At 50.9% G+C, this 24,243-nt stretch overlaps 1 protein-coding gene across 2 annotated transcripts in view; it reads left to right on the forward strand.

The window, feature by feature from the left end:
* The window catches only part of ITGA11 (integrin subunit alpha 11), a 133,191-nt gene that overhangs the window by 50,453 nt on the left and 58,495 nt on the right, over positions 1–24,243 (forward strand). For both annotated transcript variants that reach the window (XM_086322816.1, XM_086322815.1), the window contains exons 3-5: positions 14,638–14,738; positions 19,167–19,258; positions 21,712–21,826. In XM_086322816.1, coding sequence (XP_086178942.1) covers positions 14,638–14,738; positions 19,167–19,258; positions 21,712–21,826 — 308 coding nt within the window. The remainder of the gene's footprint in view (positions 1–14,637; positions 14,739–19,166; positions 19,259–21,711; positions 21,827–24,243) is intronic.

Raw genomic sequence — 24,243 nt, forward strand, 5'->3', positions numbered from 1 at the left:
AGCTATAAAATGTGAGACACTAAATTCCTTACTGAAAACCACAAAGTGGAATAAACATGACTTAAAGTTATATGCAATTAGAAAAACAAATCAACATGCTCTGTGTGCTTTTCCCTCACTAATCTTAGCTGTGATCCGTCGCTAACCTAACCCTTGTTTTCTCCAGGCGTGGATAGAATACCTTCTTCTAACTTCCCCTAACTGTTTCACGGAGAATCAAGGGGTCTTCAGGATTTCAGCCTCTTGCAGGTGTTTATTCTTTTCTTTCAACAGCTTCCTGTCTACATAGCAGCAACACTCAGACTCACAGCCAATGGCAAAAGCTTCTTATTGATATAAGACCATCTTGACAAGGTTCCTGTCATTCTCTGTGGCATTCATAAATCCACCCCACTTTCTCTCTCGAAGTATTTCTTCCTAGTTTCGCTGTGAGGAATCATCCTGAGCCAATAATGCAGAGAGACAAAGAGAAAGAGAATGTATTGGGTTGGCCAGAAAGTTTTGTTTGGGTTTTTCCCCACTTGGACAAATCCACATCAACTTCTTGACCAATCCAATAGAAAAAGCCAGTTAAGAGAAATGGAAAATGAAATGGAGTATAGGGAAGAAGAGAGAAGATGGGATGGAGAGTGAGGAGCTAAGAGAGTAAGGAGAGAAAAGGGGGCTACAAGCCCCCAGGGGTAGGGTTTGCCTTTTATTTGTCTTTGCATCTCTGGTGCTTGGCACAGGCCAACAGGAGGAGAAGAGAGCGGTTCTAGAACTGGTTCCTAAATCTCAGGGAAGCCCAAAGCTGAATGTTCTTGTTATAAAGAATCTGGGGGAAATGGCCACCTCCATGGGAGAGGTTGGCATTTCCTGTGTTTTTCTTTCCCCTGCAAACCTTGGAGGGGCCCAGCAGAAGTGAAGTCAAGCAGAGGGCAGTGGGTAGTGGGTAGCAGATGGCAGCTTGCCCCTGCCCCCAGCCGCCTTCCCACTCCCCAGAATGGCTTTCCTGGGACAGCAGCCCCCACTCTGAGCTGTCCCCTGCCTCTCCCCAACAGCTGAGCCAAGGATTTTGTAACCCAAGGAGAATGACGTTTCCAAAAATGTCAAGACAGGCTTTGCCTTCCAGTGGCTCAAGTGAGTCCACGGCCTTTGTTCCTTCACGGCTTCTCAAAATAAGAGGAATACTGTCGGAGCAGACATTACTCACAGCGCGGAAGGAGGAGGAAGGAACTCAATCTGAGCTTTAACCAGATGGAAGAAAGCACTTCGAAGGATTTTGCAGAGCCAGTAATTCCCCCAGGCAGCCAGGAGCTCCCTAATGGAGCACAGGCTGGCTTCTGTGTCCTCTGCTGTCCGACACCCCATCCATCCCCCAGAGATGGGGAGAGGACCAGGTGAGAGAGGCCGAGGAGCTGCCCCTTAGCCAGCTGGGTGACCTAAGTGAGTGACCTAGCTTCTCTGGGCTGCAGTTTCCACGGCTTCAACATGGGGCTGCTTCTCTCTTTCACAGGGCTATGGCAAAGATTAACCAAATTAATGTCAGAGGAAGTGCCTAGCACAATTTCCGAGACAACCCTTCCCACAAACATTCGTTCTTGGGTGAATTCATTTATTTACTTGTTCATATAAAGTGCTTTGAAAGTAGATGAACACATGACCCAGTTTTGCCAAGTGTTTCCCACTGGGGCACGCCGTCCCCAGTTCCATTATTTCAAAGCCTGATAATCACCTGATAATATAATCTAGGGATTCCCAAGGCTGGCAGAACAGAACTGCCTGTGAAAGTTTAAAAAAGAATACAGATTCCTCAATCTAACCTAAGACTTAACAAAAGTCAGACTATCTAGAGGTAGGAATCCCCAGGCGAGGCTAATGCCCAAACAGGTTCTAAACCACTGAATCCTTTTTTAAGAGTCTGTGAGTTCTCATGGATTCTGAGGCTAGGTCCTTCCCAGGCTTGTGCGGAGAGTGACCCTCACTGCCTGAACCCAGTAGCGGGAATACAGAGACCAGAAAGCAGGTGGGGGTTACCTGATGCAAGGGATGAGGCAGTGCTCCCAAACATGTGGACATCGATCTGTCTACACTTCATGCCGCTTTAGATAGAGTTCTCTGGGTGAGTGAAGGGAGACGAGAGCAGACTCGGAATGTCAGGGAGGTGTGGGTGAGTGGTGAGAAAGATGAGGGATGAAAGATACGAGCCCGGGTTGAGGATGACTTCACAACCAGCTCTGTGAAGACGGGAACTTGTCTGACCCTCTGGGCCCCTCCCAGGCCCAGCCTTCACCACGGAAAGCACGTTAGATAACGCACCTAAGTGCTTTCATCATCAGGACCCAGCTGTCAGTTCTCTCTGAAGGAAGCCCCTGCCCCTTCTTCACCTGAGTGACTTCTCTCTGCCTGCAAGCCTCCATCCAAGAGTTGCCTGCTCCAGGAAGCCTTCCCAGATAGCCGAGCAAAGGCGCCTGCACTGGGCCTCATCCACCTGCCCCCAACGTGCAGTGCTGTCCTCCACCCCGAGGTTATCAGCTTTGGTCTCTCAGCCCCACCAGGCGAACGGTATGAACTCCACCTCAATCCACAGTGTCTGGCACACAGCCAGTTCTCAACTATTTCTTCAGATTAAACTTGTCCAAGCCTCTCCTTTTACAGATGAGGAAACTGAGGTCCTGAAGGAGCAGGTGGATCACCCCGGGTCACGTAGCCTATCTGGGAATAGATCAGACCTCTCCCTAGACAGGTCAGCAGGCCCGTGACCAAAAATAGTATCTGTCCTTTCGCCTCTGGGCCCTCTCCTCTTTTCTACCTAGCTGAGTCCACGTGACTAGTGGAAAGAGCTGTGGACACAACCAGAATATTGTGTCCCAGTTGTGTCTGGACATTCTCTGGGCCTTGCTGCTTTCTCCAGTCCGATGGGACCACCTCTGCTTGTCCAGCCGCCTCCCCTAGCCGTGGGCAGGATGAAATGAGCTGTTCAGTCTGTACACTGGTCACATAGAAAGTATCACCGTCCTAATTATGAGCTAAAGGACGCATGCCACCCCCCAATTCCAAGGCCTCGTTCCTTGCTACCGCCAAGTACGACTGAGGAACCATCAGACCAGCGCATACCAAGAAATTAAATGTGCACATCCCACTGAGAAACATCTGCCCTCGCTATCACTGTGTTTATATTTCATTTTCAGAGGAAAGAGTTGTGATAAACCTGGGTGATGGGGGAGATGGAAAAGACTCAGCATGCCTTGGAAAATCAAGCAAGGGTTTATCAGACATTTTGAAAAGAGAAAGGGGGATTTTTACACTGTGGCTGCAGCCTTTCTTGCAGGGGATGGGGGGCAACATCAGACCACAGCCACTTTCCTGGGGAGCTGGGCCAAGGGCATCCCAACACTGTGGTCCATCTGCAGATGGTACCCAGAAGAGCTCAACACAGCTCTGCTCCCAGCTACATCCCAAGAAACAGAATGAAGATTCAGCTTGTCTTTGCAAAATGAGCAGCTGCCTGCGTCTGTCCATCTGTTATTCACTCAACAAGCAGTTACTGAGACTTGACTGTGTTCAAAGTACTTTGAGTAGCACTAAGGGGGACATTTAAAGTTGCCTCTGCTAACTAGGGGCAAATTATCTAAAGGAGAGAAAAAATAGCCAAGAAGGGTACAAAGCATCATGAGAACTGAGAGAGATCTTTCAGCTAAAAGATCAAGGAGGGCTTCCTGGAGGAAGAGGCACTGAAGAGTGGATAAAAGGGAGTCAGTTCAATGGTTTGTGATAAGGGGACTCCACGCACAGAGGCAGGAATGAGAATGCCAAGTGTGGTGATAAAAGGACCAGCAGCCCTGTGAGACTTGGCATCAGGACATGAGGAGGCAAGGGGCATCCAGCTAGACAGCACAAGCTGGCCACTCTCTTCTTCAGAGTCAGTGGGTCAGGCCCTCATTTTCCCTTCAAATGGGTTGAAAGTGTGCTTTGCAGTCACCTTCTCCCCTCCCCTTTGGTCTTCTGTTCAAAGTTCTTCTGCACATTAGGAAAAAATGCTGTTTGGCTGTAAGCTGAGGAGGACCCAAAAATTCCCAGGAACAAAGCAGAGCGTCCAGCTTGCGAGATCAACAGCTGTGAGGATGCCTGTCAGCGGGCTCTGTGCCCAGGATGACAGGGCGGCTCCAGGGCCAGCCTGCACAATGACAGGCAAGAGCTCTGTGCCCACTCCTGGCATTGCTGTACATCAGCACTGGGCACTGAGGGCTTTTTATTCATCAATATTGATAAAGACCGTGTGTGCTGGGAAAAGTTTTTTTTTTTTTAATTTTCATTTATTTATTTATTTTTTACAGGAAACTCATTTAATTAAAAATGTAGCAAAGGTTATTTTAAAAATAATTCTTATGCAATGCTGGGTCTTTTTTACTGCGCTGGGTCTTCGTTGCTGTGCATGGGCTTTTGCTAGTTGCAGTGAGCTGAGGCTACTCTTCGTTGCGGTGCATGGACTTCTCATTGGGGTGGCTTTTCTTGTTGCAGAGCATGGGCTCTGGGGCTCACAGGCTCAGTATTGCTGCACACAGGCTCTAGAGCACAGGCTCAGTATTTGTAGCACACAGGCTTAGTTGCCCCAAGGAATGTGGATCCAACCCATGTCCCCTGCATTGGCAGGCAGATTCTTAACCACTGGTTCACCAGGGAAGTCCCAGGGAAAAATGTTTAAACACCTTAACAGTTTCCAATAGGAAAAGGGATGAAACAATTTAAATATTCATCAATAGGAGAATGGTTAAAAAGAAAAAAACACCAGGCAACCCTCTGGTGATTCCAATGGTAAAGACTCTGCCTGTGATGCAGGAGACCCTGGTTCGATCCTGCATCAGGTAGATCACCTGGAGAAGGGGATGGCAACCCACTCCAGTATTTTTGCCTGGAGAATTCCATGGACATAGGAGCCTAGTGGACTACAGTCCTTGGAATCAAAAAGAGTCAGACATGACTGAATGACTAGCACTACCGCCATTACACTACTAACCAGTATAAAGGATGAGCAGAGTTATTCTATCCATCTTACCAGGGCCACCCGCTACAGTGAGGGTCCTGGGTTGAGAAAACAAATGGGGGCTCCGGCCCAGGGCCCATCATCTTTTCATCCCACCTATAGTTCCCTCTTGGTGTTAAAGGGATCTCACACGTGTGGACACCCCACCTATATATATCTCCAAGCTCTGTCCACACCCCTAGCAAGCAGTGGTGTGGTCCACCATCAGAAAGGCAGATCCAGGGAAGAAACCTGTCCTGAGCTGTTGGAGCTGGCAATTCTGGTGTCCCAGTGACCCAGAGTGGGGGGATGTGGGCTCTGGGTTCCTCTCCTCTTGACCCCTAGGACTCCTCACCCCATAGAAAGGGGCACAGCCAGAGAAGGGTCAGTGCAGGACCCAGGCAGGGGCCCTAGTGACCAGGTCTAAGTGTGGCATTGATATATACTGACATGAAAAGCATAAAATAATTAAGTGAAAACAGCACACTGCAGAACCATGTGTGTAGAGTGATTTCATTTTTTTAATTTCCTACATAAATGCCTGGAAGTTTTTCTGCATCCCTGCTGCTAACAGTAGTTTTATCTCTAGAGGGCTGGGTTGAGAAGGGAAGTGAAAGGTTTTGCACGTTTTACTTTCCACAGTTCTGTGCTGTGAATGTTATATAAGCATGTATTATTTTTATAATCTAAATTCTTAATAGTTTTTGCATCATACTTTTTTTGCATCAATTAAAGCAGATATTTCTATGTGTTTCCTTATGACCAAAAGAAACAAAATTTTTTTAAAAATCCAATCCTGAATCATTCCTGGATGGTCAAGGAGGTTGTTATGGTCGTGATCCCCATAATGTAGTAAAAATTCCTCAGACATATGTTTTTTCACTTGTCCAGAGGGCCTCCTCTCTGCTTCTTCAGCAGGTCTTTCATACAAGGACTTCCCATTCTGCCTGCACATCTGGGAACTTCTAAAATTAGATTTTCAGGCCCCAGCTGACTGAATTAGAGTCTTCTGAACATTGTGCCCAGGAATCTGCATTTGTACCTCCCCAGGTGATTCTGATGACCAGAAAGGCCTGGGTCCCCCAACCCTTGAAACCCTGGGTGATTAGTAACCCAGACAGTGGTTCAGTCCCATTCGGTAGATGAGAACACTGAGGCCCAAGGCAGTTAACAGCCTTGTCTTAGACCAGGATGTACAGTCTGTGGTTCCTCTTTTAGAGCTGGTTCTCCTCTCCCAGCTGAGTTAACAGGTGTTGGAAGCCAAAAGAAGGCCTGCTGTCAGTGGTCCCAGTTGCAAGCTATCAGATTACAATGCTCCCACTAAACCAGGCATTTAGCTAATTTGTTCAACAACTATATTTGAAGGACCTAATCTGTGTCAGGCACTGTCTGGGAGCTGGAGTGTTTAGAGCTGCCAACCTGACCGACAAGGTCCTAGCTCCCTAGCAGTTCAAATCCTACTGAGAGATAAAGATGATTAAAAGACAGCATCTGAGAGTGCAAAGTGCTATGAGAAATATAAGGCCAGGTGGGGAGGTGGGGAGTGACAGGTAATCAGGAAAAGCATCTTTGGGAAAGTGACATTGGAGCTGAATCCTAAGTGATCTGTGCACAGCATTCATAGCAGCCTTGGTAAAAGTGGGGACAGACTGGTGAGCAGCAATGAGAAAATATAGCGCCTCGGAAGACCTGGTGAAGAGGATGGTTTTACTAGAATGGATGTGGGGCTTGAGCCAACAAGGGTTGTGGTTGCCACGCCTCTGTTTCCCCTACATGGTGCTTCTCAAACATGAAGTACCGCATCCCCTGGAGGGCTTGTTAACACACAGATGCCGGAACCCATCTTTGGTTTCTATTCTCCTTCTTGTTGGTCTCAGGTAGGGCCCAAGATGATGCATTTCTAATAAGCTCCTGGGGAGGCAGACGCTGCTGGGATGGGAACCATCTTGAGAACCACTTCTGCGTTGTAACGGCCTGTTGGCTGCCCATCTCCTCCACTAGGCTGGAGGCCTCCTGAAGGCAGAGGCCGCATAGTGTTCGCCGTCCTGCCCGCAGTGCGTGGTGCATTCATAGGAGTTCAATAAGTGCGTAAGATTCGGTGAATGAGTGAGGGTGTGGGTCATCAGCCACATGAAATAGTATCTTTAAGGCCTTAGAACGTACACGCACTATGTAACTGTATTAGTCAGGGCTCCTCAGAGAAACAGAACAGATAGGTGGAGAAAGGGAGAAAGAGACTATAAGGAGTTGGCTCATAAGGTTATGGAGGCTGGCAGTTCCCCAGATCTGCAGTGTGAGTCAGCACTTTGAAGACCCAGGAGAGCTGACAGTGTAGTTCCAGTCTGAAAGCCAACAGGCTGGAGACCTAGGGACAGCCGACATTTGAGTCCAAGGCAAGAAAAAGTCAATGTCTCAGCTCAGAGGCAGTCAGGACGGAGTCTCTTATTCAGGGGAGGGTCAGCCTTTTTGTTCTATTCGGGCCTTCAACTGATTGGACAAGGCCCATCCATATTGGGGAGGACAATCTGCTTTACTCAATCTACAGATTTAAATAGTAACCTCACCAAAAACACCCTCACAGACACACCCAGAATACTGTTTGACCAAATATCTGGGTACCACCTTGGCCCAGTCAGGTTGACACATGAACTGAACCATCACAGTGTACATGGTTGTTTAAAATACACCCAGTGGATCCTCATGTCTGAGGAGGGCTTTATGGAGGAAGGAAGACTAAGAAATGTGCAGGAGACAGAGGGCTTCTCATTCTCCTGGCCTCCAGGAGTCCAGGCCTACCAGGCATCTCAGCCACAGTGAGCAGCAAGCCCCTCCAACCAGCCCAGGGAGCCCTGGAGGTGCCAATTGCCCTCGGCAGGTCCTGGGGGTGGGGAGAGCTCTCCCTTCACACCCCACCCCCAGCCAGGCCAGGGTTTGCTGTGCTTAGCACTTCCCTGGCCCCATCTTGAACACATTAGCCCCCATACTCAGCTGGCTGGAGGAGGTTGCATTTTCCATGGAGAGAGAGGGAGAGAAACAGCCTTGCTAGAGAAATAGTCTCTCTTTGTTCCTTTAAGCTCTCTGCTCCTCAAGTGGGAGCCCCTCCCTGATGCCTCGATCTGATTTCAGTGAAGGAAATGAAGCCAGAGAGAAATGGAACAGAGGGCCTGGAGTGAGTGTGAGTGGAGGAGGGTGCTGGAGAGAGGAACAGGCGAGGAAGAGAAGTCTCCCGGGGGCAGGCCCAGCTGGCTGGGTCGGGGAGGGCAGCCCTCTCCACATGCTAGCTGCTGCCCCGTGCCCAGAGCTGGGGTTTCTGAACTTGCCTGTCCTTCACGATGGTGGACAGAGCACCAGACTTGCAGTCCCAGCTCTGAAACTGACCAGCGTCTCCCCACAGGCCTGTCACATCCACCTTCTGAGCCTCAGATACAGTCTGTCCTTTCAGCTCCAAAACTGTTCTGGTGATCAAAATCAAATACAATTCAATTGCATCAATTATCCTTCAATTAAAAATAAATTTAAAAAATGATTAATTAAAGTAAATGGTTGATGATAATTGGATTTCCTGGGATGTGAGGTCCAGGTCTCACAGTGAGGGGCAAAGAAGCTGACCAGGGAGGGGATGAAGCCCACATCTTGCCCACTCTACAAGCCAGTCCAGGCTGGTCTCTGACTCAGGACCTCCTCCAGGAGCAAGCCCATCCTTTGAAGATGTCCTCTTTCCTTCCCCAACAGCTGGTGGCCTTTTTGTTCCCGTGGCTTCTGCTGGTTCCATCTACTGGGGAGCTAAACTGCTCACAACTCCCTCCCCAGACACAGCCAGTAAAGGCCAAGCTGAGCCTAGACACTCAGCCTCTTCCACCCTCCAAGGCTTCGAATGGGGGGCACTGCCCTGGGAGTCAGGATACCCTGCACCCGTCCTGCTCTGCCACCATCTCCTCTGAGTTGTCAGACACAATACTTCTGATGCCTCACTGGGATATGACAAACCTAGCCCAAGGAACCTCCACATTTCCTCCCAACTCTGATGGTCTTCAAGGCCAGTTACCAGGTAACCAGAAATATCTGGGGTACAGGGCTTCCTGTCCAAGGGGCTGTTGTAACTGAGATATACACAGAACAAAAGGATTTCTGTTTCCACAAGGCTGAACCTGAGGGAAGTTATGCATTCAGTTAAACAACCAGAGAGAAATAATATACATGGTGTCAGCAAGTCTGCCCACCACTCACACATTAAGTACATGCCCCAGATGGATCATGAGCTGGAGGATATGAATCTGCTCCTCTCTCATTGATCCTGGATGCTGTGTTCCTCTTTTAGCATGGTATTATATGGAATTTCTAAGGGTAATTTTAACTATGTGCTTTTGGGTTTTGGGGTTTAAGTTTGTTGTTTTGTGTGTGTGTGTGTGTGTGTTTTTGCCTTACACACTCTATTTAGGATATTTTCAGTTATAAATACCTAAAAACTTAATTTAGACTTATATAGTAAAAAGTAGTTATCGCTCACATATCTGAAAAGTCCAGCAGCAGCATGCTTCAGGTACAGTTTGATCCAGGGGTTCACAGTATGATTGGAATTTCAGCCCTTTCTCTTGATGCTTCTCTCAGTCCTTCCTGTCTCAGTACATCGGCTCATGCCCCTCATCAGTAAGATGGCTGCTAGCAGTTCCAGTTCTGTGTCTGTACACTGCGTCATCCAGAGAATAGGGACGACTTTGGTCCCTGAGGCCCAAGAGGAGGTACTGAGTGAGATTGGGTTGACTTACATCACTGCCCTGACTCAACCACTGCAGTCCAAGGATAACACTGGCCTGGCTGGCAGTATCTGCTCAGTCCCTACAGCTAGAAATGGAGCCAGCTTTCCTGGATCCACAAACAGAAGTGAGGACTGTTGGGAAAATGGAAATGGAAAACTAGGGAAGCAAGCAATATTGACTTTAAATGGGACCTGGGTCACATGATTGAACCTCTGTGCACAGAAAACATTTAATTTCTCAGCAGCCTTTTTCCCAGGCACTGCATCCGGAGGCTCCTCTTAGGCATGTTGTTGTTTAGTCTGACACTGTTACAGCTCCATGGACTGTGACCGCCCCCAGGCTCCTCTGTCCTTGGGATTTCCCAGGCAAGAATACTGGGGGAGGTCGCCATTTCCTTCTCCAGGGGATCTTCCCAACCCAAGGATCAAACCCGCATCTTCTGTATTGGCAGGCAAATTGTTTATCTATGAGCCACCAGGGAAGTCCCCTCTTAGGCCTGAGGCAAAACCAAAAACTCCTGAAGTTGCTGCTGCTGTAGACTGTCAGAGAGAAGGTCAGATCAGTCCCTGGGGACCTTTTACCCTGGGCTTCAAGACCACCCTAGCAGGATGGTCTGCTAGGGCAGATGAGGGCATCTCAGCCCTCAAGGAATTGTGATGCTAAAACACTGGCCACAGCGGGCAGCAGGGATTTCATGCTGCTTTATGTGGGAAAGCCTGGGCTAACCAGCAAAGGTCTCCTGGAGCAGATGGTACTTTGTGCTGGGTCTTAAGGGGAGGTCTCCAGGGTGGGGTCTGCACCCCACAGGGGATGCACAGGACAGCATACTGGAGTCTACAAATAAAATGACTATTTTTATTTAGGTTTATCTTTTATCTGAAAAAAATAGGATTACTGATGTTCAGTACACAGATTGACAGCTGTGCACTGGTGTAATCAACATGTGAATTTACACACCCTGGGGATACGTGTTACCTTTTTCCCCTATCAGTTCAGTCAGTTCGGTTGCTCAGTTGTGTTCAACTCTTTGCCACCCCATGGACTGCAGCACACCAGGCCTCCCTGTCCATCACCAACTCCCGGAGTTTACTCAAACTCGTGTCCATTTAAAAGGTCCAGAGATTAAATTGCCTTGAAGGATGGAACCAGGGCTGAGGTCCCCATCAGGCGTTGTTGGAGGGTGTGAGGTAGGGATCCAGGGGCCCCTTCTCCTAGGCTGTGTCCTGCTGGGATCCCAGGGGCCTGGCATGCAGCGAGGCCGCATCTTGCCTTCCTCAGGTGGCCATCTCCATAGTAAGCCCCTCCCTTTGCAAGGCCCTGCTTAGAGAGCAACCACCAGGGACTTTCCTGGTGGCCCTGTAGTTAAGAATCTGCCTGCCAATGTAGGGGACACAGGTTCGATCCTAGTCTAAGAACTAAGGTCCTACATGCCATGGGGCAGCTAAGGCCAGGCACCACAACGACGGAACCTGCACGTTGCAACTCCTGAAGCCCTCGCACTCATGCTGTGCAACAAAAGAAGTCACCACGAGGGGAAGCGGCGGTGGAGGCAGGGTGGCAGGCAGGACACAGCACCTAGAGGAAAGACCACGTGCAGCACCTCAAGGAAGACCAGTGCAACCAGAAGAGAATAATGAATAAAAAAATAAAAAGAAAGCAACCACCAGGGAGGGGCCCTTCCGGTCTGCTCCCATCGGAGCAGCCCGGCTCCCCGCCTCCATGGGAGGAAGGCTGGGAGCCCACAGCCAGTGAGTCACGCTACGTGGCCCATGGCAAGGGCCTGATGCTTGCCACGACCTTTGGGGTTTGCCATCTGGTGCCCACGCCAGAGGGTATAGGGTGTCCAGCCCCTGGGAAGCACAACAGGCCTTGAGGCTACAGATGGCTATATAAGGCTGAAGCTGCCCGAGTGGCAGGGGTGCCAGACCCCAGGAGCAATTTGGCTGGTCTTGGGGGTGACGCAAACATTTCCTCTGCACTTCGGCAGTTATCCCGCCAGTGAGACTGAATCATATTCTCAAAACCTCAAGCCTGACGGGCACACGTAATGTCGAGACTCAAGAATGGCAAAGAGGGCTGACCCAGCACCGCCCCCTCCTTCATGACAAAGAAATATTTGGGGCAACACAGAGAAAACTGCCCCGGAACTAGTCCCAGCTCTTCCACTAACAGACCATGGGCCCCTCGTCAGCTCACCTCTCTGGGCCTCAGTTTCTGCATCTGTACTATGGGGACAGTAAGCCCTGTCCTGCTGCTTCACGCAGTGCCAAGGACCCTAGAGGAATCATGTTTGGGAGAATGGGGCTGGGAGGTAGGGGGTGGCCCTTGTTCTTTGAAAAGAACACAGTCCATCTTCAGGCAAATTTAGGGTCACGACAGCTTGGTGCATTTACCAAGTTAGTTGCATGTTGGCCATTTCCAGGACAGATGACTTCTAGGAAGGCTCCAGTCTTCGTGTGGAAGTAACTAGTTATACCCACTCCTGGTCATTGATGCCATGTGGCATCTGTGAGTCCCCACGGTGATCCTGGGAGGTAAGCAGTGCTGGAGTTGTTAACACATTTCACAGCCAAGAAAACCAAGGTCAGTGAACTTCTTCCAGGCCGCACAGCAACCCCTAGACTCTCGGCCCAAAGATCTTGCCCTGTAGTGGGGGCCCACCAAGCTGTCCATGAGGCTTCAGCATTTCACTCTGTAAAATGGGGAGAGTTGTGGAGTCCGCCTTCTCAGGCAGGACAGGGATCGCTTTTCTAGAAGATGGCCAGGATTTGTTTTTTCTAATCTAGAACCTGCTCTGCTTGATTGTGTTCCTCGAAGGCATGCTTTCCAGAAAAGCATGTTCCCAGAGGGAACATCCCTCTGGGACACTTGGTTACAGACCAGGTTGACCTTGAATATGGGAGCAGCCAGAAAAGCAAGCTTGGAGCCCAAACTTTCAAACTTTGTTTACTGACCTCTCTCTCTCTCTTTGGCTAGAAAAACATTCAGCAGCCTTGACCACACAGTCACGTGCAGAATTAAGTGGCCAAGTATCACGTCGTCTACACAAGTAGATTTTACGAGTCCAATTAAGTCCTGCCAATCAAAAATAGTCATGTTTAATAAGTGGATATATTTAGAATCTGTCATTATCTGGTCCTCAGGGGGAAACCTCAGCTCTTATTTCATAGACTTAATTTCAAACAGAGCTCTGTTAACTCCTACTTCGGACCTTAGTTCTCTTCTGATGGCTCAGAGCAGTGGGTGGAAAGCGGGCAGGAGAATAACTAACAATAAGAAGCCATGTAAGCCTTGTGTCGCCTAAACCTCCAGGTCCATCCCTCTCAACAATCTTAAGCCAGAAAATGAGCAATTGCTTCTTCTTTGGCTCACGTTGCCAGGGGTGGGAAGCTGCTGGGAGAGCAGGGCTCCAGAAAGGTCTCTTCACTCCCAATGTGTCACGTGTCCCTGTGCCCCTCGGGGTCTGGAAGACACCAGGGATGTGTGAGCCATGGCACCTCCTGCCAGGACAGCACAGCTGTGCCTGGGAGCTTCTGGGTCACTGTCAGCACCAGGACCTGAGCCGAGCAGGCAGGTGGTGGCTGAATGAGGGGCTGGCACCCAAAGCCTAAAGGGGTCCAGACATGCCAGAGGCAGGTGGTGCTGAAGGGAAACAGTGCCTGCTTTAAGGATTTTGCTTCCTGTCTGCACTAAGGCTCTGGCTGTCTGCTGCTGGGGATAAGGGATAGAGGGGGCTTTGGGGCACTCTAAGGGGAGGGCTGGGGCCATCCAGACTGCAGTGGGATTCTCCCTGGACTCGAGGGATGATGGCACTGCTGGGGCTTGGCCAGGTCAGGAGGAAGTAGTTGCTCTTTCTCTAGAAATCCGTGTGCATGTAAGCAACGTGCATTAATTCCCAGTGGGTGCGTCACAAGTCAGCACAAAGTAGATGGCTTCCCAAAACAGAAGTTTACCCTCTCACGGTTCTGGAGGCCAGACCTCCAGAATCAGGGTGTCGGCGGGCTCTGCTCCATCTAAAGGATCCAGAAGAAATCGTCCTTACTTATTCCAGCTTCTGGCGGCCCCAGGCATTCTTTGGCTGGTGGCAGCTTCACTCCTAGCCCTGTCTCCATTTCACATGGCTTCTTCTTCTCCCAGGGTCTCTCCTCTGTGTGTCTCCTGTAAGGACACCTCACTGAATTGAGGGCCCACCTGGGTAATTCAAGATGGCCTCCTCTTGAGATCTTTAACTACAATTGCAAAAACCCTTTTCCCAAATAAGGTCACAAAGACAGAGGCTCAAGGGCCAGTTGGGTGGCCACCCCTGGCCACTCTTTAGCCCATCTGGCTGCCTCTCCCCCCCAACCCCCAAGCAAAGACTTGGAACCTCAGGGGACAGCCATGAACACTGTACAATGTGCCCCAGCCCCTGGGTCCCCAGCTGAAAGACTGTTACATGAGGTGAAGAATGAGGCCCGCCAGAGGTAATGGCAGATGGCCAAGACCCCAAATCATCCTTCCTCTGCCCAAATGATCCTTATTACCACCCTCCAACCATCTGGCAAGCTCATATTCATCCATTAAGATCCAGCTGAAGCACACCTCCTCCAGGATGTCTGCCCTGCCCTCTCCTTGCAGGGACAGCTTCCATCCCATTTGCTGCTGGACCCATGTGGTCTTCATCTCTGTGTCTCCTGGCCAGGACTGGCCAGGCCACAGCGTCCCTCTCCCAGGGGAACAAAGGTCTGAGTCTGAGGAACGTCTGCAGGGGCTACCCCTCCAGGATTCCCACCACCCTCCCTACCCCAACCTCCCCTCAACACAGCCCTGCAGATTCCACCCTTTGCCAGGAAGGAGAACCTCCCCTCGCATCTTCACTTGTCTTCTTTTCCTTCCCAGGTTGGTCGTCGGCGCCCCACTGGAAACCAACGGCCACCAGAAGACAGGAGACGTGTACAAGTGTCCAGTGACCCAAGGGAACTGCACCAAGCTCAACCTGGGTAATGCGGGCTGTCCACAAGGAGGCCAACCGTTGTCCAGAGCGAGGCAGGCCCTGAAGCACGTCCCTGCCCCCAGTCACACTGGTTTCTTGCAGCTGCCCTGGGAGCTGACTCAGCTGATATTGCTGCCCCCATTTTACAGATGAGGAAGATGAGGCCAGAGAGAGAAAGCAACTTTCTCACAGTCACACAGCTTGTCAGGAGCTGACCAGGATTCACACCCAGGTCTTCAGTGTCCCGGGCCATGGCTCTTTCTGCCTCATCCATGGCCCCTCAACCTCCTATCTTTTTTTTTTCCTGACTTTGAAATAACAATGGCCAACATGCATATGTCTTCCAAAAAGTTTGTTTGAATTTTTCTGTAACATCTTACGGAAAACCCCAAGCGAACTTTTTGGCCACCCCAATATGTGTTCACCTAATGCCAGGCACTGGTTTAAGCACTTCGGGGTATTTTTGACTCATTAAATCCCCACAACAACAATACGAGATTTAATCATCAACAACAGCTGGTGGAAGTGAGGGGACCTGCCTGGGGTCAGCTAACAAGCAGCAAGTCCAGGACTATGACCCAGGCAGTCTGCAGCCACCCTTTAACCTCTAACTGTGCAGCACTGCTTTTCTGAAATGATGACTCTGTTCCTCCCTGCAGAGCCCTGGGGCCCAGGGCAGAGGCTGTGCACAGCCTCAAGGGCTCCCAGTCTACACATCCACACCCCACGTGTGCACGCAGGTCACTAAGGCACACACGCCTCTTCTCCAAAGCATTTCTGCTTTGTCCTAAAGATCTGACAGTGGCCAGGCCTTGGGCTGAGGTCCCACGTGGGATAAGCCGTGATTCTAGGACTGACCTTCCCCAGGGTAGGGCTCTTTGCCTCCCGCTCTTCCAGGAGGGGAGCCTCCATCCTAGAGGACGAGGCTGGGGCCCTCTGGGGAGGCTGTGGGGGGAGCCAGGCCTGGCGGGGGAGATGGCAGAGCTTCAGGAGATAAGCAAATGGATGAAAAGGCTACATCAAAGAGAAAGCCCCAGAACCCAGATCCCTCGGGCAGCCAGCTGTCCCAGCACACAGCACTCAATGTCATGCTGGCCTCATCTATGACAGCGTGGTAGGTGGGAAGTTCAGACCCCAGCATAGCCGTGGCCCAGGCTTCATGAGGAAACGGTCCAGGGCGGGCAGGAGTCAGGCTGGCAGCTCATGGATCCCGGTCATCACCACCCTGAGAGCCCAGGCTCCCTAAAAGGCCAAGCTGGAGTCTCCTTCTAGCTGTACAGTTTCCTTGCTGTGTCTAGGGGGAGCCCACATGCTCTTTCTGAGCCGACGTTCACGCATGTGTGACCTAGGATCCACTTCTGGTCTAATATGTCCCCCAGCCTCTCATGAGCACCTAGTGTATGCCAACCATGATGCTAGTTAATGAGGATACAGCAGGAACAAGGGGCCAAGGGCTCTGCTGGAAAGGCATGGTGAGCAAGGAGACAAACTAGAAAGCAGGGCCATCCCAGGTGAGGAGAGATATTGTGTGATGAACCGGGGCTTGTGATAAGAGAGGCTGGGTGGGGAGGAGATAGGACGTAGGTTCTCCTTGGCAAGAGCACTGGGGTGGGGTGGTCGAAGAAGCCTTCCCTGAGAAGGTAAATTTTGAGCAGACGTCCGATGATGAGTCAATCCAGCAGGACCAGAGCATTCCAGGCAGAGGAGAGGCAAGTGCAAAGGTCCTGGGGAACAACTGAACTTGCTCTGTTGGAGAATGGAAAGAACTACTGTGTGGCTCAGGCAGAGGGAGCGTTGGGAGGCCTGTGCACAAGCCTGGGGTCTGGGCCACCGAGAAAACCCCCCTGGTCCAGGTGGGAACCAGACACATGAATCCATCATTTAATAGTTTCCTCTACTGCTGTGGTTTCCAACGTGGACCTGATTTCCCTCCGAAGAAGGAGGAGCCTAAACTGGCGAAGGCAGACATGAAGCCATCAGACCCTGGAACTGGGGCGTAACGCGGGAGGCAGAGGGCAGCGAACAGCGTGGAGGCCAAGGGAAAATACTAGTCCGGGAGCACCTCACTTGAGTTTTTTTCCCTCCCAGTGAGGAGGCAGGAGGACCATCTGCCGGTTTGTCCTTATCCACACAGTGGAAAATGCAAAGCAAGGAAACCTGAGTTCTGGGTTTTCCTTTGGAAGCTCCAAGCTGCGATCCCCACTGAGCCAGGAATGTTCTTTCCTTTCTCTCCAGGGAAGTGAATGTCAGTCACTCACAACCTCAGTGTTGCAGAGTCTACTTACCTCCGGCACTTTCTTCCCAAAGCCTGGATGAAGTCAGGGTTTTCATGAGGGGCAGTTGCTCAGGGAGGGAATGTCATTCTGGAAGGCAGGCCCTGTCTGAGGAGGAACTTGTGCCCCAGACCCTCACACAGACCCACTGAGAAAGAGGTTAGTCTCCCTTGATCACAGAGAGGGAGTTAGTGACTGCGTCAAATCCATGATTAGCAGAAGCTGGGCTCCAATCCGAGGCTCTTACTCCAACACAAGGGTCTTTCCCACCATGGCATCTGCATCTGGGCCCACAGTTTCGTGAAGGACTTTAGTCATTGAGGCAAGGAAGGGAGAGAGGTGGCGGGGTCAGGACGGGGCACCCCTTAAATAAATGAAGAGCAGAATTCTCTAAGTCCCTGAGGGGAGAAAGTGGCCCAGCTGGGGCTTGGAGCTTCCTCTCCAGACTTCTCACTCCCTACCTCTGCCACCACGGCCCTGCAGGCAGATGGGGAGACTCAGGATGTGTAACATTGGCTATCCTGGATTCAAGTCCCTGCGTTATCGTTTACCGGTGATTGACATTATATTAGTGGAAGTCACCACCCCTTGCGTGGGCTTCTCAGGTGGCTCCGTGGTAAAGAATCCACCTGCCAATCCGGGATACACTCAGGGTTCGATTCCTGAGTTGCGAAGATGCCCTGGAGAAGGGAATGGCTACCCACTCCAGTATTCTCGCCTGAAAAGTTCCGTGGACAGTGGGGCCTGGTGGACTACAGTCCAAGGGGTCACAAAGAGTCAGATGCAACTCAGCGACTAAACAACAACAAAACTCCTCTGCACACCTTGACTTTCCCTCTATGAAATGGAAATGGTGGCCCCTGGAACACCCAGGATCAAGAGGGGGTCCTGGGAGGGTGGGGGCGGGCGGCACTTTGTAAGTGATAAAGCATCAGAGAAGCACCGGGGTTATTAGTATGATTTTCTCTCTAGTTTGTTTGGACAGAAAAAAGAGAAAACAATCCCAGGCACTGGTAGCACAGCCAAGAGGAGCTGGATTTCAAAAGGAACCTTACTACAAACTGCAGGAAACCAAGGGGAAAAACAACAAGCACAGTTGCCCTGTCCCCAGCCCCCCAGAGCCATCAGCCGTCTGAAGTTCTGGCCTCTTCCCGTGCCTGGGCCCAGATCCTGCTGGCCTGTGCCCCAGAGGGTTGGCCGACTCTTCACACTTTCAATCGCCAGCAGAGCTAAATGTTCTTAGAGATCACACCCCTCCCCTCAAGCACAGAAAACATCTAGGCTCTGTTCACAGCACATGAGGACTGCTTGCTGGGGCTTAGCAAAATGCCCAACTCACTTTCCCCTAAACTCTACCCACCTCCCAGGTCCCTCACACACACACACACACACACACACACAGGGGAATTCAAACACATCTTTTCCTTCAGTGGCCTGAGATAATGATCTGGTAAAACCTTCCCCAGTGTAATTGACTCAGTAATTTTAATCTGCCACGACCCTCTCCCTCCACCCAGTCAGCTGATAATCCTTCACCTGAATATTCCTCTGGGGACCAGAAGGACATTCTTGGGCAAGACCTTGGACCTCTAGAAGGCTCTTGTTAAGTTGGCTATTTGTTCCCTGTGAGAAAGAATCGGTTATCTTGTGTCAGTTTATCAGCTGAGCAGAGGGCTGGACCCTGAGGTAGCTGGACAGGGGACTGGTCAGTGTTGATGGCAGGTTGGCTTGAAGAAAAATGTGGAAGAGACACTGCATAGAGGAGCCAGAGGAGCCAGCCTCGGTGGGGTGCCCGGGTATGTTTGGGGTGGGACACAGAGAAATGGCTGAAGGAGGGAACGCTCTGGATTAGGAGATGGAAAGCCCTGTCATGTTCTTCCTGTGTGACTCTGAGCAGCTTGCTTGGCCTCTCTGAGCTTCACATTCCTCATTTCACACTGAGTTGAGAGGAAGTAATCAGACGACCTTCGGGCAAGGCCTTGGTAAACCATGAAGGGCTCACTGATCTGCAGATGAACGAGGGGTTCAGAGGGGCAAGCAGAATGGGAGAGGACCCTGCTTGCCTCTGCCTTGGGCCCCTCTGGCGGCCAGCGGCAGCAGCAGACACTGGGCGGACGGCGGGCGGGAGGGACTGCAGGCTGAGCCTTTCCATTCCACCCCAGGAAGGGTCACCCTGTCCAACGTGTCCGAGAGGAAGGACAACATGCGTCTCGGCCTGAGCCTGGCCACCAACCCCAAGGACAACAGCTTCCTGGTAAGAGCCGCCCCCCGGCCCTCTTTCTAATCCCCAGCCCTTCCGGCCCACACAGGCCCTCTGCTCGGGGCCGCAAGGGACATGGGGTGGCTGAACATGCCTGCCCCCCAGACCACCTGTCCCTGCGCACCCCAGGAGCAGCCCCTCCTCCAGCTTCCTGCCTGTGCCATTCTGCCTTCTGCACCCTAAGCTTTTTTGGGGGACAATTCAGACAAGAAAAAGGATTGAGGCCTTTTGTGTACATTCCCTTTGGAGGTTGGGGGGAGGGGAACCATGGAGCAGACAGCCTAAAAAGGAACAGGGATAAAGATTATTAACAGTCCAATAGGGTGTGGGGGCCATCCTGTTCTTTGGGGAGCCCAAGGTCCAAGGCAGAGGCCGAATCTCCACTCCAGAATGGATGAGTTAGGACACACCACACACCCTGAGAGGACTTGGAGTGGAAGTCATAAATGAGTGAACGCAGAGTTTCTACAACAGAGGGAAGGATAAAGAGGGGCAGGCCACCTGAACTGCACGGGGGATCAGACGGGAAGGTTTCCTGGAGAATGTTTCTGTTTTGTTTTTAAAGAAGAAACTAGTCTTAGCAAGGCAGAAAAAGGAAGGAGTACCTGGGCTGAGGAGGTAGAGATATTCATTCATTTAAACTATTTTTTGAGTTCTTACAATGAACTGAGCCTGATGCTGGGCACTGGGGATTCAGCAGTCTGCAGAACTCCCTGCCCTCCTGAAGCTTCCATTCTGTTTGGGGGCGTGATGATAATAAATGAGTAATATGAGCATGCTGTTGGGACAGAAAGTCAGCAGCGCTAGGTGCTGGGAGGTCTCCGCACCCGCCCAGGCACACATATGCAAGCTTTGCACACGGTGGGCGGGTGCGGGTGGCCTGATTGATCGACACTGCCCGCCCCTTGCCCCCATGTTCGAGTAAACCACCATGAATGTGGGTGATGCTGGGACTGATGGCTCCTAGAAACAGCTGCAAGAGAAGATTTCAGAGAAGAATTACCCCGAAAAGCCCATAAAATGCACCACTTATTTTAAGATAGGAAAGCTAGTATCGCTCTCTGCTCTCACCCGTCAGTCCATTTCTGTTGACAAATGAGACACCAGGGCAGTGAGATTACTGGGGTGCTCAGAGATTTGACAGGAGCATAGTGGCTCTACCAGGGAAAGTCCCGAGGTGCCTCAGTATACGGTCAGCCCACAGCCCTCATCATCCCCAACCAAGGCCAACATGACCCCTGGTCCTGTCCACACATACTTGTCAGGGGCTTTGGTCTGACACCCTTCTCCGTCTGAGACTCCTTGTCATACCCTATCAACTTGATTTCACTGACTTCACAAGATGGAATGAAGGTCCAAGAGGGGAGGTGTGACACAACCCCTGGGGCCTCTGTGGGGAGGTTAAGACCCGAGTTTGTAAATACCAACCTTTGTTAACTCATTCACTCATCCATTCATCCATTTACTCATCAGCCCATCCCCCAACCAAATGTCTGTCCCTCTAGTCATCTATCCATCCATCCATTCATTCAGCCACCCATCTGTCTGCACATCCGTCTACCCCCTCATCCTCCCATCTAATCATCCATCCCTTCCAACATCCATCCACCATCCATCCATGCACCCATCCATCCATCCTCCACTCACTTATCCGTCATCTATCCCTCCAGCCATTATCCATTACCTAGTCTCCCATTATTCATTCTCCTCCACTTCCAGAAATAACTTGCAGAAGCTTCAACAAAAGACGCAGATAAAACAAAACCTTTAAAATCTGAGTTAAAAAAGAAAGCTAATTAAATAAAGGGATTGGAAGTGGAACAATTATTCTTCCACACCAAAAGAAATAACAGCATAAAGTTTAGTCTTGAGTTCCCCAGCAGCAGGGCAAAAATGAAAACAGAAGCTGAGCTTTCGTTTTCAATGACTCTGAGAGGGACTCATCATTCAGTCGTTAAACGAGGGGCTGACATCGATATTTTGGCAACAAATTTCAGAGAAAAAGCAGAAACACACTTTTTCCTTTCCCTAGCAAGGAGCCATGGGCATGTTGTTGGGACCCTGTCCTGGAAGTTTGCCCAGTAATGACCTTCAGGTGACCTCTTCAGGAAGACTTTTGAAAGGTTCCCTCCCATGGATGACAAGGTTTTCCTGCCTCCTGTGTGGTGGGAGGGGTGGACAAGCAGGGGAAAGAGAGTCACACCCCGGATGATGGGGTGGAGAAGGGGATCCTTGAAAATACAACAACAGCGGACTCCAAGGTTAGTTAGTCTCCCTTCCGCCTGAAACCAAGGAAACTGGTACATGTTACCACAAGAGAAATTTAGGATACCAGCACTCAGATGGAGGATTCTGTCTTGTGTCTTGGAGGGTGGGGCTGGGCCAAAGGCTGTTGGGCTCGGACCCTGCGGCCCCCACTGACTGGGGGTCCGTTCTGTGCTCCACAGGCCTGCAGCCCCCTCTGGTCGCACGAGTGTGGGAGTTCCTACTACACCACAGGGATGTGTTCACGGGTCAACTCCAACTTCAGGTTCTCCAAGACCGTGGCCCCCGCTCTCCAAAGTAAGTGGCTTCCAATCTGTAGACTCGGGCTGAGCAACCGGCAGTCCCTGGGAGGCCCCGGGCTCTGACCTCCCCATCCCGAGGCTACAAAGCAGAACTTGGGCTCTAGCCCCGCCCAGCTCCGGCTCTCTGGGTAACGTCTGGGGTCACAATCCTGGCCCAGCCTCCCCTACAGAGTGATGGTGGGGGGGTTAAGGTTATGAAGACCACCCTGACAACCAGAGAGGCTCTTTGAAAACCCGAGTGAGGAAGAGATGGCCCGGTTGCCATGTACAGCAGGCAGGCTGTGCACAGCACAATCTGGGGACGTGGTTCACTACTGGGGACGTGTACTAACTGCAGTGTGAACGGTGCCCTCTGATGTTACGCAGTGCAGCTGCCCTGTAGGTGCAAGGCCAAGGAGAACAGAAGTGTTCCTGGTAATAGTCCCATCTAATCCGTGTTCCTGGACGTGAGAAAGTGCTGCCCAGCTTTCCCGGGGCCTCATGGAACACAAACCTCCCACTCTCTCCACACCTGCCAGGAAAATCTGGGACGTCAAGTGCAGACCTTGCCTCTGGCTTGGCTCCGAGCCTCACTATTTCCTGTGGGCTAAATACCATTGCCCAACAGCTGCGGCCTGCTTTATTGAGGGTGAGGGGATCAGCTCCTCTGGCTAAAGGCAGCCTCCCTCCGAACAACAGCGCCCAGTCAGAGACAGAAGGTGGTACGTGGAGGAGGGGGGAGGAAGGGTCAGTCCCACTGGGGCTGCGAAGTGGTCCTCTTGCGGGTGATGAGGTGGCTTCAATTCTGTTCTCACACAACATCAGCGGGAGAGCAGAGGCAGCGGCTGGGCTGGGAGGAGGGCTGCAGCAGATCACGTGAGGTGTGCCTCCCAGCCTGGAGCTACTTTTCCCTCTGGGTTCAGCCTCCCAGAACCTCCTCCTCCTCACCCCGCTGACCAGCAGATCAGATCCCAGGACATTACCCCTTGCCCCCGCCACCTCTGCCAACACCACGGAGGATCTAACTCAGCAGGTCTAGGTTGAGGTCCCAGGTACGTGTACACACGTGTGTGCACTTGTGTTCAGAAGCGTGTTCAGCCATGTTTAAAAACCACAGACCTAAAGCAAGGCTCTTCCCGAGGTGTCTTGAAAAAAATTTTGAAATCTTAAGAAAAAAAATCATTACTAATAAATGCATTCTAATAATAAAACTGGCTTTAAAAGAAACCTGGTCCCTACCAGTAGATTAGAAACCCCCCCAATCAAGGCGTTTCTGTCTCGCATCCTTGTGGCTGCCGGCACCACGCAGCACCCCAGCACATGCTGGATCCACAGGGGCCGCGGTGCACTGGAGAAGGACAAAGTTATCGGCACCATCAGCCTGGAGGCGTAGGGCCATCACATGCTACATGTAGCATGCAGACGAGCCGAGAGCCATCCACACAGCTTCTCCTAAAGCAGAGGCAACCCTGAGCATCCGAGCTACCCAGAGCCTCTAAAGTGCTCTCCCAGTCACAGAGCCTGAGACAGGCTCTTGGGCTCAAACCCACCACCTTGCCCTCCTGGAGCACTGCTGTCAACATGCTGAACCTCCACGATGCAGGAGTTACTGGAGTGGCTGACTCACAAAGCCCTCCCGCTGTATTGCTATGAAGTAGATTTATTTGAAAATAGTGTGAAAATCCTCCAGTGAAAATAAGCAGGTGCCCAGTATTTCAATGTGGTATAGTTTAGTATATATCATACCAGATTCATGATCTTATTTCAGGGTAACCCCAGCTGTTTCACAAACAGAAATCAATTCCTTAGATGTTAAAAGACGCTTTTTCCATTTGTTATGGTACCAAGGTTTCATTATTCATTCTGTTGCTATTATTCATTTTAATTTGGTATTCATATTACAAGAATATAGAGAAACTTTCAGACTCAAAGCAGAGATCAAGGCACAAGAACTTGACCTGATGATGTCATTACTACGTTAACAAACTGGTTTGGTTAAAAAAATAACACGAGGATCAGCTAAGATTCTTGAGTTCAGCCCGGGAAGCATCACCTTGTTAATTCCTCATAGCAATCCTCTGCTATCATTATGCCTCTTCTACAGAAGCGAAACCGATGCCAAGTTGTTAAGTACCTTGCCCAAGGTCAAAGCCAGAGGTCAAATAGTCTGATGCCAGGTTCCACATTTCTAGCCATTACACCATGCCTCCCTCCTAAGAAGTGAAGCCCATTCATTCAATCTGAAAGTGATAAATACCAGCCTGCCCATTACTGTAAAATACACAATAATGAACTACTGATTTGGGCAGTGTCAGCTGCCTCCCAAACAAGGACCAGCCAATGGTGGTCAGTTCCTGATGAGGAGCAGAAGCATTCTGGCTTAACTGATGCTGTGTTTAGACAGCCAGCTCAGAGCCGTGGAACAGCATCAGG

Source organism: Bos grunniens, chromosome 10, assembly GCF_055505025.1.
Source record: "Bos grunniens cultivar Pamir isolate PY7600 chromosome 10, Bosgru_T2T1.0, whole genome shotgun sequence".
In the NCBI taxonomy this organism is placed as follows: Eukaryota; Metazoa; Chordata; class Mammalia; order Artiodactyla; family Bovidae; genus Bos; species Bos grunniens.